The 14,795-nt window shown below is 47.6% G+C and overlaps 1 protein-coding gene across 2 annotated transcripts in view; it reads right to left on the reverse strand.

Moving 5' to 3' along the window:
- Eno4 (enolase 4) overlaps positions 1 to 14,795 on the reverse strand; it is a 22,879-nt gene continuing 8,084 nt past the window's right edge. The window contains exons 5-14 of one of the 2 annotated variants that reach the window (XM_032892236.1): positions 13,226 to 13,395; positions 13,000 to 13,131; positions 11,508 to 11,561; positions 10,428 to 10,484; positions 9,433 to 9,600; positions 7,079 to 7,204; positions 5,490 to 5,685; positions 2,389 to 2,456; positions 1,773 to 1,890; positions 1 to 356 (exon numbers count right to left, since the gene is read on the reverse strand). In XM_032892236.1, coding sequence (XP_032748127.1) covers positions 265 to 356; positions 1,773 to 1,890; positions 2,389 to 2,456; positions 5,490 to 5,685; positions 7,079 to 7,204; positions 9,433 to 9,600; positions 10,428 to 10,484; positions 11,508 to 11,561; positions 13,000 to 13,131; positions 13,226 to 13,395 — 1,181 coding nt within the window. In that variant the 3' untranslated portion in view covers positions 1 to 264. Of the gene's footprint in view, positions 393 to 1,772; positions 1,891 to 2,388; positions 2,457 to 5,489; positions 5,686 to 7,078; positions 7,205 to 9,432; positions 9,601 to 10,427; positions 10,485 to 11,507; positions 11,562 to 12,999; positions 13,132 to 13,225; positions 13,396 to 14,795 lie in introns of both variants that reach the window. The other variant, XM_032892235.1, reaches the window with a different exon arrangement.

The following is a 14,795-nucleotide window of genomic DNA, read 5'->3' on the forward strand; positions in this document are numbered from 1 at the left end:
GTCGTGACCTTCAGAAGGAGACAGTGCAGCTAGTGTCCCCATGGCAATATAGCTGTGAACTAAAACTCACGAACTGCACGGAAAACCACCATGTATATTTTTTATCTGACGGTGAAACTGAAAAAATAGAAACCATGCACAAGTAGTAATTATGCTCGTTTACATATATAAGTGGAGTTAAGAGCAGAGCCACTGTGGAGACACTTCCCACCAGCTAGCCCACACTTGTGAAGTGACTGTCCTGGGAGGCCAGTGCCGTGAGGCTCATGCTTTGGCTGATTCTTCTATAACCTCTGTGGGGAAAATGGAGTCCAGGGGCTCAAGAGTTTCCTCAGCCGTTGTGGTAGTAGCATCCTCTTGAAATAAAGAAAAATTGTGTTCCTCACTGAAGCCTATTTTAAAAAAATAAATAAAGTTTACCATCCTGGCCCAGCTGATTCTGGTTTTGCCTATCTCGGGATCTGAAGATCATCAGACCTTTGCAGAAATGATCCAGACCTCTCAAAACAGCCTGACCCTTGCCCTGTTCTGCTTGGGTGTCACCTACTGTGGTGACAGTTGGAGGCATCTGATGCACACCAGCCCTGCATGTGAATGCAAACCACCCACTCTAAGGGGAACCACAGCAGACAGGGACCTGCTAGGAGGAACCAAGTAAAGTAAGCACCACACTTGGCAGCCGACATCTTGCCAAGATTGCCTCCTCAGAGGTGGGAGAGGAGCTATTTGTTTTGCTAATTTGGGGCATTCTTCCCTTCTCACGGCTTTAGAAAAATTCTCAGTAATCACTTAATCCATTCTAGGATGCCGGGGGCAGAGAGCTAGCACCTAAGAAGGGGTGGGTCTCTGGTCTCCCAGGTTCTTTTTGATGTTCCAAAGTAGCTGACTTTCTTAGGAACTGGAAGACTGGAGAGGTCTTTGAAGGCCGTACAAGTCAGCGGGACAAAAGATGAGATAATGTCATAATGTCGCCTATGGAGGTGCCGGGACAGTACGGCCTAACTTCGGACTGCCTTCATACAACTCAGAAACCATCTTCTAACTATACCTTTACTCCTCCAGAATCTTAGGGTGTGTTTGAAGATCACCTTTTTAGTTAAACATGACACTTTTGTTGTTTTATAAAGATAGGGTTTCTCTGTGTAGCCCTATGACACTTTCTTAAGTCACAATTTTATCAGTCTCTCTTTATCTCTCTGCTGGTCACGGCCACCGTTGGGCCAGTGGGTAGTATTAAAAATTAAAGATGAATATTTCGTAAGCTTTCCCCCAACAGGGATGCAAGCAGCTCCACATGCAGACAAAGTTTGGGTCTCATAAACCATCAGTTTCTTTCTTGAGGGACCTTAGCTCTCTGTGAGACCATGCTAGAATCAACATGCCGCCTACTTATTTGAAGTAAAACAAGTTGTTTCCAGAAGGAACACATCTGCCTTTAACTTTCAGGGGCTGTGCAGAGAAACCTTAAGTATAATTTGGGCCATAACAAAAGGCAGGCTTGGAGATTCCAATCAATTAATTCTATTGAACACCACCAAGCAGCCTATTCAGCAAGGAGTAGGGTGGCGAGAGTCTTAACCATTCAGGTAAATAGATAATCCATTAAGCCAACAATGGACATTGTGGCGAGTGCTATCCTGCTCTTGTGAGCGTTGATTTATAGTCTTTGGGTTGTCCCGCCCTCCTGCCGAGGGACTTCTATTCCCTCCCTTCCAATCTTTGTTCGCTTATTCACGGCTACTGGGAAAACAAAGCAGAAAAGCTGCACATACCCCATGCTCCACTCTGGATGAGTTCTTCCTCTATAGCAAGAAGGCGGTTGTATTTGGTCATCCGTTCACCCCGAGAAAGACCCCCCAGCTTGATAAACCGGGCACCGAGTCCAACAGCCTGAAGCGGGGGAGGAGGAGGGGGCATAACTTATTTTAAACAGTGGAGTTCTGGTTTGAAGCAGTCCTTTAGAACTGCTCCTGTGAGGGGATCCTGTGAGGGGGTTTTCTCTTCCAGAAGCAAAGTGGCTGCTGGCAGGCTGAGCTCGGCTGGCGTGAACAGATGGAGTGCCTGACAGTCCATCAGGCACTTTACCAGGCCCGAGAGTGCGCCGATTTCATCGGGGCATGGCCTGGCCTTTTGCACCCCGTTTTAGGAGGAAGATTGCAAGTGTGCACCCCCAGTCATTTTATTGCGTCCATCATTTTCCCTGGACTTCAATTTTGCCTCTTTTAAAAAGTTCGAAGATTAGTGCTTTGCAAAAGGGAGCTGTCTAGGAGGAAGCAAGTCTATTTCATAAAAGGTTACTCGACTTTCTCCACCGAAGACTGCATTTCCCTGAACATCATAAAAGCTGCGTTTTGGCAATTCTGCAATTGACCATCGTTCTGCACTTACCAAATCGACAAGGCTGTCATCAGAGGACTCCGAGTCCGTGCTTCCAAAGACTGCAAGGTGCTTCTTTCCTGCAAGAGCAGCTACTGTCACTCCTGTGTGGTTTACAAGCAATTCACGTTTGTGGAGGACTCTGATCACAGCTAGAAATGTCCTAGATTTAAGGGTTTCTGGGGATGGATTGACTATCTGACCACTTGGGCATTTCCATCCAAAATGTGCACTTTTATTACCCCAGGTCTGTTTGGTTCTTTTCCAGTACCCTGTATGCTATTTAAAAGCGAAGGGTAAGGCAGTGGGCAAGAGAGACGCTCAGTGGGTAAAAGCACTTTCTGCACAGGCATAAGGACCTGAGTTTGAATCCCTGGGGCTCCTGTAAAAGCTGTGTGCAACACCACTAACATCTGTAACCCCAGTATTTCCAAAGGGAGAGGAGACTGGAGAAACCCAGGAGACACTCAGAATGGCCAGTCTGGTCTATATGGCTGAGGTACCAACAAGGTGGTCGGAGGGGACCAGTGCCTGAGGCTGTCCTCTGACCGACACTCACAAGTGAACAGCCATACAAAAGCATGAAGACAATCCTCACTGCCCTTAAGATCCGTTGAATGTAAGATACAGGTTATCAGTACTAAAAGAGCAGATGACCTTACACGATCATAGCTGTGACACTCAACCCATTGCACATCAAGGGTATCAGGTATGGAATCCACACCTGGTATAGTGACTTTCTCAATGTATCATGGGGAAATTTATTCAAAGGAATGCTTTTCTGGATACTTGGAGTTGCTAGCCTTTATACATTTAAGGGTTTCAACGCCTCCCCCGAAACTTGCCAAAGTCTGTAAAGGGCAGAATCCCACAGTGACAATGCAACATCTGTGTTTTCCAGGCAGGAGCCTGCTAGGTGGCCAGCCTGAGGAAACAGGCCAGGCAGGGACTCTGCAGCAGGCACCTCTTAGCCAGTTTCGTTTTGGGTGAACAGCCCATGTACTGGTGCCTGGCCCATCCCCTGGCTGCCACACTGTCTCTGAGCCCTGCTCCAGGTCTGAGACTGGCCTTCTGTCTAGCTCACAACCCTGACGGGGTGGTCTCTCTGTGTCAGCACTGTACATAAGTGTACATAGAGGGCAGCTAGGACCTTGCTATGCACAGGTGTGTATCGCAGCTAGGACCTCACTGTGCACAGGTGGTCAGGGCAGCTAGGACCTTGCTGTGCACAGGTGTATAGCGCAGCTAGGACCTTGCTGTGCACAGGTGGTCAGGGCAGCTAGGACCTCACTGTGCACAGGTGGACAGGGCAGCTATGACCTCACTGTGCACATGTGGACAGGGCAGCTATGGCCTCTCTGGATCTACACTGCATTTGGGATATGGACCATTAAGTGCACAAATCTTCACAGGCATCACTGTAGAAGTTGCTGTGATAAAAGTTCAAAGCAGCACCATTAGGGACACAGATTGTGTGGACATCAGCATACAGTTCATTTAAGTCAAAACTTGAAGGACAAGGATCTGACTGATTGACAAGGCAAAGTGCATGTCTAGACTTGGAAACACGGAACTGAAGATGAGCAAGTGTGGGCAACGGGGAGCTCAAAGGGGGGGGTCTAGCCTGGGAGCACCGAGGCAAAATCTAGCCTCTGCAAGCCTCAGTTCCTCATTAGGAAATGGAGAGGGCAATGTGTCCGACTTCTGTTGGGAGCTGGAATGGCTGCCACTGCTACTACACAGAGCTGCTTCTTCTAGATCCCCTGCTAGGGACTGGCATCCAATGCCTCCTGGATGCTGATCAGTTTCGCCGTCCTCCTTCCTGCTCCAGGTCTCTGTCCTGACAGAAGAGCTGCTTCTCCTAAACGGAATCTTAACTGTTGAGATAACATCGATTCCCTTCTAAGGGTGGTCTGGTTCCTACCTCCAGACGTTCCCAAGCCAGCATGAAGTAAGATGGCTCCAGTGGGGGTGTGTGTGCGGTATCTGAATATAGTAGGGACAGTCAAGTTTCAACCAAGTTATTTACCACATTCTTACTTGGGCTGTGCCTATGTAGAAGAATGGAACTCACTCTTCCTCCTACGTTTGTGGAGGAAATGATTCTATAATTAAATTGTGTGTGTTCACATGGGGCATGTGTGTGTCTAGGTGAGCATATATGTGTGTATATTTGGGAGGAGATATATATATACACATATATATATATATATATATATATATATATACACATAGACATACATACACATACACATTTGGAAGTCAGAGGACATACTCAGGTCTTGATCCTCAGGAAGCCTTCTCTTCCTTCCTTCCTTCCTTCCTTCCTTCCTTCCTTCCTTCCTTCCTTCCTTCATTCATTGAGGTAGGGTGTCTCATTATCTTAGAATTTCACCAGGCAGGCTAGACCAGCCAGCCAGCAAGTTCAGGGATCGTCCTGTCTAGCTCAGATCACACCATCAACTCCATCACTGGGGTTATAAGCCTATACTAGGTCCTTGAAAGCCCATGCACACTGGTTGTGGTGTGGAGGGACATTTGCATGGCCTTACCCAGGTGTGGCAGACTAACATAGATGGTCCTTCTGCTCCCTGGTGGAGCTTGGTACCTTCTCTTTATGAATGCCTAGTTGTTTCTCTAAGTCTAAGCACGTCACTGTTTCTGGTGACCAGACGAAGGTAGCAGCTGTTTCCCAGGGTAGAATTCAAAGCTTTAGGCCTCTCCTGTGGCAGTAAGGGCTGGGTATCCCTTCTGAGGGGCTCTGGTATTCCTCTGTACCCCAAACTACCCGCCTAAAGCAAACAGATGGGTGTGCTCAGGTGGCTCTGCCTCTGGAAGGAAACCAGGCTTTCGTCCCTGTCAGGGGCAGAAAGCCCAGCCTGCTGTGAGGCTACGGTGGTGGCCATCAGTGAAGGGTCTGACCTTGTGGGCTAAGGCTGCCACGGAACATCACTGTGCCATCCCTAAGTCGCACTCAGTCCCACACAATGGCTGAACTTTTCTTTGCTTTCAAGATTTAATCCTCGATTTTCGTCAGCTTGGACATACTGTGTGGGTTTGGCTCCTTGCATAACCAAGCCATTACAGGTCTCACAGATCAATAATGTACTCACCATTGATGAGATGGGTTATTTCCACCAAGTCGGACATCGTGGTTTGGTTTGTGTGCTTTATGATCAGTCCGTGGTATTTCAGGGGGCTTATATTTCTGTCCTCTAGGAGCTTAGGCACACTTCTGGAAGCAGCGCCTGCAATCAGGTAACACCTGGAAGCCACAGCAGCATAGAGGCTGTCCCACTGCTCGGAGTCCTGGGCAGACATTTAAGAGTTGATCGTTATAGTGCCTTGAACGCCATCACAAAACAACAGGGAGAGCAGCACATAATCAAGTCACACACTTCTTCTGAAACATAAAATATTTTTCTTGACATCTGTGCCCTAAGGATCTCCATGTCACTGTCGGACAAATTAAAAGCCTTGTGGAGAGAAGCTTCAAGTAATTTGATTTGAGCCTAAAGATCTTGTGGGAAAAAATAAAGACAAAATCCAAAAACATTCGTGCCTCAAGTATTATCCCCACTCTGACTGTGGAGTTCTTTAAGCCCCAGGTATCACCACTCAGGTTTGTCCACGGTGCGGTTAAACACCGACTGGCTAGACGACTCTTCAGTTATTTCTAGGAAACAAAAGAACACCTAAATAAAAGGCTTGAAAGAGCCTTACCCATCTTAACCAAGTCAGGGACGGTGAGACCACCGTATGGCAGGAAATGTATAGTCAGGTACCTGTGTGTGCGTGTGTGCATGTGTGTGTGTGTGTGTGTGTATGTGTATACCTACATGCACATGACCAGATTTCAAGCCATCCCATATTTGCTGACTGTGAAGGTAGGAATTATCCTATTGACAGAGCTGTCATTACAAGGGCCAGTGAGGCCCTGAGTTCTGCTATATTTTCTGAGAGAGAGAGCGAGAGAGAGTGAGAGACAGACAGACAGACAGAGACAGAGACAGAGAAGGAGGAGTTGGGAAGCTTCAAAACTCCAAGTTAGCTCTGTGTGGCTTTCCTATTATGTAGAATGTGATTAGTTGTCTTAGATGTGTGTTCAATACACAGATGGCTCTCAAATGCATAAAATCAAGAACTGCACTACTTTGAATGGGACCTTCCGTGGGCTGTAGATGACCCTGGTTCGATGCGTTCATTTGAATACACTGCAAAGCCTCAGGGTCTCAAACCTTCTAAGAATGTAGCTGTTACTTTTATGCATACATAGTAAATGGCCTGAGGCTGAGAAAGATCTGGCCTCACAAAAGTCCTATTTCCATGAGCACGTGAAAATGATATATGATTAACCTATCGAAGTGCCGGCTGGCACAGCAGGGATGGCTTCCATCAGCCAGGCTGCTTGTAAATACACAGGTACTCCTGAAGGGATTGCGAATGGCTCGTTTCACTTCACAGACGGGCAAGCTCCTAGGTAATTGTGTTCCTGCTATTCATTTGCTTAGTAAGTGCCTTTTCATAAATGCCAAAACAAAGTAGCCCAGCCCCAGCCCAAATTACAACACATTCCCAATAACAGAGGCCCAGAAGAATGGGGTTTTTATTCTGCCTTGTTATAAAATGTGGAAGGTGAGAACGCGTACTTTATCCCGTGTAAAATATATGTTCTGAGACAGAAAAGGTGGGCCCTGCTTACCTCCTTCCTGAAAGGATCAATTAAGGCAATTATGGAAGGATACTTGTTGATCAGATCCACGTATAGTTCCACCATCTCAGCTGCGCTTTTGTAAGTGCCCACCATCACTTCGTACTTCCCTTTACTCTGAGGTGTAAGGAAGGCAGTGAAGCATAAGGGGCGGGTTCTCCAGGAGCTGCCACCCACACTCCGGCTCATACCAACAATTATAAACTAGTTCTTTCAGAGCACGTTCCCCTGCACCATCTATGTGCTTTAACTTTCGTGTGGTTTGTAACCTGGGGAAATCAAGTCACCGTTGTTCCTGATGCCCCAGGGAGCTCTTCGCACAGATCCTGGATGAAGTCTTCTGTACTACACACCGTTGTTGCCAGAGTGGGAGGAGAAAGGCTTTCTATTTAGGTTTATGACATGGTTGTGCAGGCCCCCAGTTGCCTAGGTAGGTGCACAATAGCCCACATCTACAAACTGTGTCAGAGCGGCAATGCAGACCTGCCCACTCTGGAACCCACCTTGGCTTTCAACTCTCAGGGATCAAGTCTCTCACTTCCCTTTCTGTAAACATCGTAAACAGTGAAATCAGCTGAAGCTTTTGCATACTAATATCCAACATGAGAATCAAGTGGGCCTGGGAAGGTGTTGCAGGGGGGCCACACACTGCCCTGGAAGGGAAGGTTCTGTTGCAAGCCTACTGGTGTGACTTCTGCAGAGACTCTTAGCATTAGGTATGGAAGTAAATGGGGTTGCAGCTTAGTCCTGTAAGACAGAGCAGCTTGGTTCAAGTTTGTGGTAAGGGGTGGCACTGGGGACGCTTAAGTTAGGGAGGGAGGTGGGCTAGGAAGCAGGGGTGGGGTTGGGGGAGCAGTCCGCTTTGCTAATCCACTCCTGCAGTTCCAACTTATAGACTTCACTGGAACTAAACAGGTTCCTAAGAAGTCTACAGTTCAATGAATTTCTACCTTTTCCCATTAAAAAGTAATAAGTTTTACCTTCTATAATGAGAAGCTTAAAATCCTATCTTGTCAGTGAAGAAATGCTAATGACTTATTGTAAGAATCACCTGATATCAACCTAATACATTTTACTGAATATAAGCAATAAATACCCATTCTAGTTAGCACTAGCAGTCAGTGTGTTCACAGTCCTTGGTATACATTGCTGATGAAAACAGCCAATTATTTTTCTTAATGGTATGTTCAGGAACCAATCATTACAGGAAGAATAGGAAATTACTTTAAACATCCCTCTGTGCGCTTAGTTTCTTTAGAAGTAAAATAACTTCTAGAAATCAGCCAAAACTTGGGATTCTTCTACACTGCTCAATTTTTTCTTTGTAGTGAAAGTTAAATTCACAGTGAAGTGAAATCCTGTGTGCCCTGCCTCCTGAACCTGACATTAATTACCAAGTTAGCACTCGTGTGCCTCAACACGACGGCAGTTTATAAAACCAAGACTTGGCACGGAATGGGAAGCATAGGTAAAGCAGGAAACTGACTACACTCTCTCACAGATCCCCAGGTACAGACCGGAGCCGCTCCTGTAGCCTGGGAGTGGGGGAAGGGTGGGAGGTGGGGCGGTGGGGGGGGAGCAGTTTGCATTTCCTTTTAAAATGTTTCCCTCTGTAGGTGACACGACTGCAGGTGATGGTCCAGGCTGGAGACGATTATGTATTTAGTTGAAATAAACCCACGTTCCTCGTAAACTTAGTAACTTAGGAGTGCAGCTGAGTGGTATAATGCTCCTAGCATGTGTGAAGCCCTAGGGTTTGGGTTGCAATGCCTAACAAATTCAGCATTTCCAACCAAATGATTTATACTCACAAAACATACCAGACTGTTAAATTATCTCTCAACAGCTTTCATGATTACACTATAAATTATGCAACTAAATAGGTTCCGCAGAAGTCCATAATGAAGGAATTTAAACTTTTTTCACTTAAAAAAGATTTATTTATTATTACTTTATGTATATGCATACACTGTAGCTATCTTCAGACACACCAGAAGAGGGCATCGGGTCCCCATTACAGATGGTTGTGAGCCACCATGTGGTTGCTGGGAATTGAACTCAGGACCTCTGGAAGAGCAGTCAGTGCTATTAACCTCTGAGCCATCTCTCCAGCCCCAACTCTTTTCACTTTTAAAACCATTTTATGTGTCCATTTTAATTGCAGAATTTCTGTATATAATCATGATATTTTAATGTTACTTTAAAAAATGAACAGTGTGTTGTAATTTGGCCTCTGGACTCCATTCTTATTTATGCACACAGGATCCAACTGTCCTGAAAATAGGTGAGTTCTAGTATAAAATCCCGTCCTGTGAACCCGGTGGCTGCTCAGAGGGGAGACTTACGTAGTCCATCAGCTCATGCCCAGCACAGTTGATGGCGAGATGGAAGTTCACTCCCAGTTCTAACCCCAGGTTCGAACAGATCCCCTGGAGAAGCAGCAGCGGCTGTTCTATGGTGTCGTAGTTGATGGTTAAACAGCCAAGATGAGACGCCCTGCCAGTGATCGGCGGCTGCAAAATCAAAAGGAAATGGCACAAGTCACCATGGTGTGCTGAGGTACTTGGAGCGTCCTGTGATGGAACACGGATCTCCAGAGATCTACTTTTCCCATTTTGGGATGATTTCTAAACCCGTCCCACACCCACCCTGGGCTGGGCACACAATCCCCAACACCCCCTGGCTTTTCTTTCTTCAGTGTGCCTACCTGACTGGCTCTGCCCTTGAACACTGGGCTAACCTGAGCCACAACCACTAGGCTCTCCCTGTAAACATCCATAGTTCTCTAACTCGGTCAATCCTCCTCTTTGAAACCTACTTTTTAAGTTCAGTTTTCATCTAGGTGAGCATCAATTACTGTGACACTTTTTTAATTGGGGCAGCGAGATATCTTGGTGGATAAAGGCATCAAGCCTGGCATCTGAGGGCCACATGGGGGGGGGGAGAGAACAGAACTCTCAGAGCTGTTCTCTGACCTCCAGTCCAGGAGCTTGAACTTTGCCCTTTTCTTTCTTCCTCTGTGATACAATGAATATCTACGCTGTCCCGTGCCCATCTGTCATTTATAAAGACAGTCTCTTGCCTATGTCTTTCACCTATAGGGTCACATGCAGTCCTGCTGCTCCTAAAGGCTGCCTGTGTCCTTAAGATCTCAGCTGGCTGGGCTGATGGTGGCTCCTAGGAACCCACAGCCAGGAAGAGGGAGACTGAGGCCTCTGCATTAGACAGAACTCCATAGCAGCACTCTTGCACTTGGAACAAACCCCTCCTCGTTGACTTAGGCCTGGTCTTGGAAGCCCAACCCTAAGGAGGAGAGAGGGCCCGCCCAGCGCCGGCTCACCTGAGATCTTTTGCCCCCATTGTGCCCTTTTTTGGTCTCTGGTTTTGGAGGTGGGAGCTATGGGAAGAGAAGATAAAGAACCGTGTTGCTTGGTATTTTCAGACATCCCTGTGGCTGAGCAGAGCTGTGGGCCTGCGACTGGCTATTCTTAGGGGACTGGTCATTCTACTGTGAATTTTACTCCTATAGCATGTGTATGAAGTTTGGCCAAAAATTCACACGTGCAGGTCATTCCAGTCATGTCCCCCTCAACGTCCCCAACTATTTCTCAAGCTCAAACGGCTTTAGCTCGTCCTCTCCTGCCTTCGCACTTCACATTCATGTTACCAAAGCATACACAGGCCACACTGGGAACTCCTGGTGTGTGCACAGACTCCTGGAGTGCACAGACTCCTCGAGTGTGCACACACTCCTTTAGGGCAGGCGGAGACCTAATCCTCTCCCCACCACTCGCCAGTGTGGGAGTTGCTTTCTTAGGCCCAATATTCTCAGCAGAATCAAGGTGGATTTGATCTTTCTCAACAGCCAAATGTCATGAAATACTTTGCAAATCCTAACGGATGATCTTACCAAAGAACCTGTTGTCTCAGAGAGTAAAAGGGGGCAGTTGGATATCCTCAGGAGACAGGAGTGCTGCCAGTGAGCAGTGTGTGCATGTGCATCACAGGAAGCCTCAGCTGTCAGCTTGACACAAACCCAGGGGTGCCTAGGAGCCCTCAACAACTGAAGAACTGCCCACATTAGACCAAGCTAGGAAGCAGTGTCCCCATGGTTACGGTTTCACTGTCCTGTTTGAGTTCTTGCCCTGACTCAGTGATGGATTGTTACCTGGAAGTGGAAACCAGACAAACCCTCCCCTCCCAGGCTGCTCTCCTGGCCTTGGTTGTCTGTCAAAGCAGCAGGAGAGAAGATTAGGACCAACTTGGTTTGCATGAGAAATCCAAAACAAATATGTTCTCCATAGCAACGATACCGGTTTAATTCCAAACTGAACTGCAAGCTGGATTTGAGTGTCAGCATCTGCCACAGCCCCCTTTACATACCGTCTCCATCGCTCTGTTAACTTGTTTCTTTACATACCGTCTCCATCGCTCTGTTAACTTGTTTCTGAATTTCCAGAAGCAACTCGATACCCTGTAAGCAGAACAGCCAGGGTGTACAACTGTACAGTTTTAGCTTTCAGACATGAACACCATACCCTGATGGCCAGTGTTTCCTGGGACTACTCATGGACTCCCTGTGGAGGGCTGCCAGTCTACACAGTAAGAGAGACAAATGTTAATCTTGGGCCCCCTGTTGGGCTAAGTGTGAGTGACAGGCTATGCATGGTGTCTTCACTGTGAAAACTGGCTAAGTGGTCTTATCCTCTCTTGACCAAGACGGACAATGGTGCAATGCATGGCACAGGTCACCGAGGAGGGCTGGCTAAGTTAGCTTGAATCCACAGTCAATTAAGGAATAGAACATGGTGGGGGTCGGGGAGAGTGGGCAGGGGGCTGGAGGGAATGTTCATCTAGAAGGCACTTGTTTTCTGCAGGGGACATGGGTTCAGTTCCCAGCATGCACACGGTGGCTAACGGTTGTCTATAATTCGACTCCCTTGTCTGGTCTCCTCAGGCACTGTAAACGCATGGTGCACAGGCACACATGCAGCTAAAACAGCTGTATGCAAAAAATGGAAACAAATTAATCTTTGAAAGGAGGAAGAGGAGGTGTGCTGTGATAGTGAGGGCTGCACAGGGGAATGATGATGACGGGGGACATGCAGAGCATTCTGGGGCCCCTCTCAGCACAGCGGATAGTGACTCAGGATCCTGCTGTCCAGTCTGACTATGACCAGACAGAATCTGGCAGCTAGTGTGCTGCATATAAACTCTAGTCACCTGAAATTTGTAAAGTGTGAGGTAATAATTTTGTTTAAAAAGGGCTCTTCTTCACAGAGAAAGCAAGTGAAGCTTTTATAAAACTTATCTCTGCTAACATGGGAAAATTTTGCTCCTTGCAAGAGGCATTGAGAAGGGGTCTCCTCTGCTTTTTCTGAAAGCGTTTGCCACAGTGTGACCCTTATGCAGTCATTCCTACTGCAGAGCAATGTAAGAGAGCTCCACCCCAGAGAACTAATCCACCCCGAGAGCTAAAGCTTTGACACAGGATGCATTCACTTCACGCATAGGCACTGACCTCCCCATAGGTGCTAGGCTGTAGGTACTGACCGCCCATGGGTGTTGGGCCACCTGCCGGCCTGAGTTCTTCCTAACAGAGCAGGTTGTAAGAAAGCAGGTTACGGCTTGCCACAGCCCAGAAGCAAGCAAAGGTCCTCCTCTTGGCACCTTAGAGGCTGGCTTTTCCACACAGACAAGACCTTGCTCCTGGGAATCACTTGAGTGAACCAAGGCCTCTAAGAGGGTCCGCTTCCTTTCTTCCTTTCAGTTAGTCCTTGCTGTCTTCCTACTTACTTGATTCCCTAAAATACCATTTAATTCACTTTCCCTTGATCTACATTAAAATTCACCAGAGATGGAAGTGGGGGGGGGGAGCAAGTGGGAAAATGGTCTGGGTGGTTATCCGGTACTTGTTTGGTTGTTAATCCAGGACTGGGGATACACATCACTTCTTTCATTAAATGTAGCTTCCCAGGTGACGACTTCCCACAGCTCAGCACAGATCCCATCAGCAAAGGCATAGAGAATGTCGAAGGCTGCTCCTGAAACGGGGGACAGTGAGGGCAGGGGAGGATGACAGCTCCTCTGACCACCCGGTTCCTGGTTCCATCCGTGATGGGATGTAACATCACTAACCTGATCATGCTTCAGTAGTGCAAGGGTTAAGTACAGAGGCGTGCCCGCCAAGGTCGCACTGGTTTTGGCTACTGCCAGAGACACAGCTCCTATGGCCATGCTGCCACGGAGGACTGGTTCAGGCGGTTCTGGGGGGATGATGGGCTTCTCCAAAAGAGTGTCCCTCCGTCCTGGAGAGGAGAGCATAGAGGAAGGATTCTTTTCTAGAAATCTCACTAGAATAAAACTACATTTTAATGCTGTACTCATGGGTGACCCGGCACAGAGGAAAGGGTGAAGGCCAAGGCTGGGTCTTCTTAGCTCCTGAGGATTTTCGACTTGCTGACTTAGCAGTATTCGGTCATCCTCAGCCTTGGATTCTACCTGATGACTTTTAGGCCAATCACTGTAAACTTGGCCCATAACCCTGTGAGGTAGATACAGCTACTCCCACACTTGCTTGTAAGTAAACTGGGGTTTGTTGTGGTCGAGAGACATCGATTGCCTAATATGTTACAGGAGGTAGATGCGAACTTGGTTTAGAGTCTGAACTCCAAACCCTGCCCTTCTGTTTGTCACCGAAGTCCCCATGTACCTAACACTGAGGACCTCTTCATATCTTTGCCTAATCTGCTGTCTTTCTCTCTAACCCCAGAGAGAGCCATGGTTTGTTCCGAGTTTGTGTACTATCTCTAATCAAGCCCGACAGCCTACCTGGAATCCTCAGCTGTCTTTACTCAGCCCAAGAACAGAGTCCCTCCTAAGCCCCAGTCTCCTGTTCTTCCCCACAGCTACCCCAGGTCCTCAGCAGAGCTAAGGTGCACCAGCACCCAACACATGGTTAGAACTGAGCAAACCCCTGCCTCCACCTAGTTTCTCTTCCCTGAAGCTCTCAGTTCTGTGAGTCAAAGGCAACTGCCAAATGAAGGGAGGCCATGGGCCCCTCTCTCAATCGTGTCCACCATAGCCTCTGAGAGAAGACTGGTCTACTGTGACTCCCTGGTCAGTTGTGCTCCCCTCTCTGAACTTCAGCCGCAGAAACAATGAGATAAAGGATCTCCTTCCCCGTCACCTTAGTTCCCTCCTGGTCTAGAGCTTTCCCACTAATGAAACCCACTTTCTGACTGGGTGTTCACATGTGCCTGGGGCCATGTTAGCTCTGATTCAACCGATACAGAGTGCTCCTGATTCCAGGGGCAGGCCTCGAGTTAGCAGACTGGAGGGGCTGCTGTTAGCACTCTGTTGGAAGTATGGAGCCGGGTCAGACGGAAGCAAAGCTTCAAAAACAAATGCTGATCGATAATGTGGGCCCAGGCAGAAAAAGATGGTACCTTGCAGGTTAAGGTTTCTGTTTGCATCTAAGACAGTTAAGTTTCTGCTTGCCTTATGCAGGCTAAGGTCTCTGCTTATAATTAAGGATAGTTCCTGTTTCTTAGACCTGATGTGACCGGCCTGCGACCCCATTCACACCATGTAATCCTTACTTGTCTCTTCCCTTTCCTTGTATCTACCTAACGAAGTACAACAGTGGGTTCCCTCGCCCTTGTGGATGCCTTCTCTCTCCTATAAAAAGGACTTCAAGAGCCCACAA

The sequence above is a fragment of the Rattus rattus genome, chromosome 2 (genome assembly GCF_011064425.1).
Source record: "Rattus rattus isolate New Zealand chromosome 2, Rrattus_CSIRO_v1, whole genome shotgun sequence".
Lineage (NCBI taxonomy): Eukaryota > Metazoa > Chordata > Mammalia > Rodentia > Muridae > Rattus > Rattus rattus.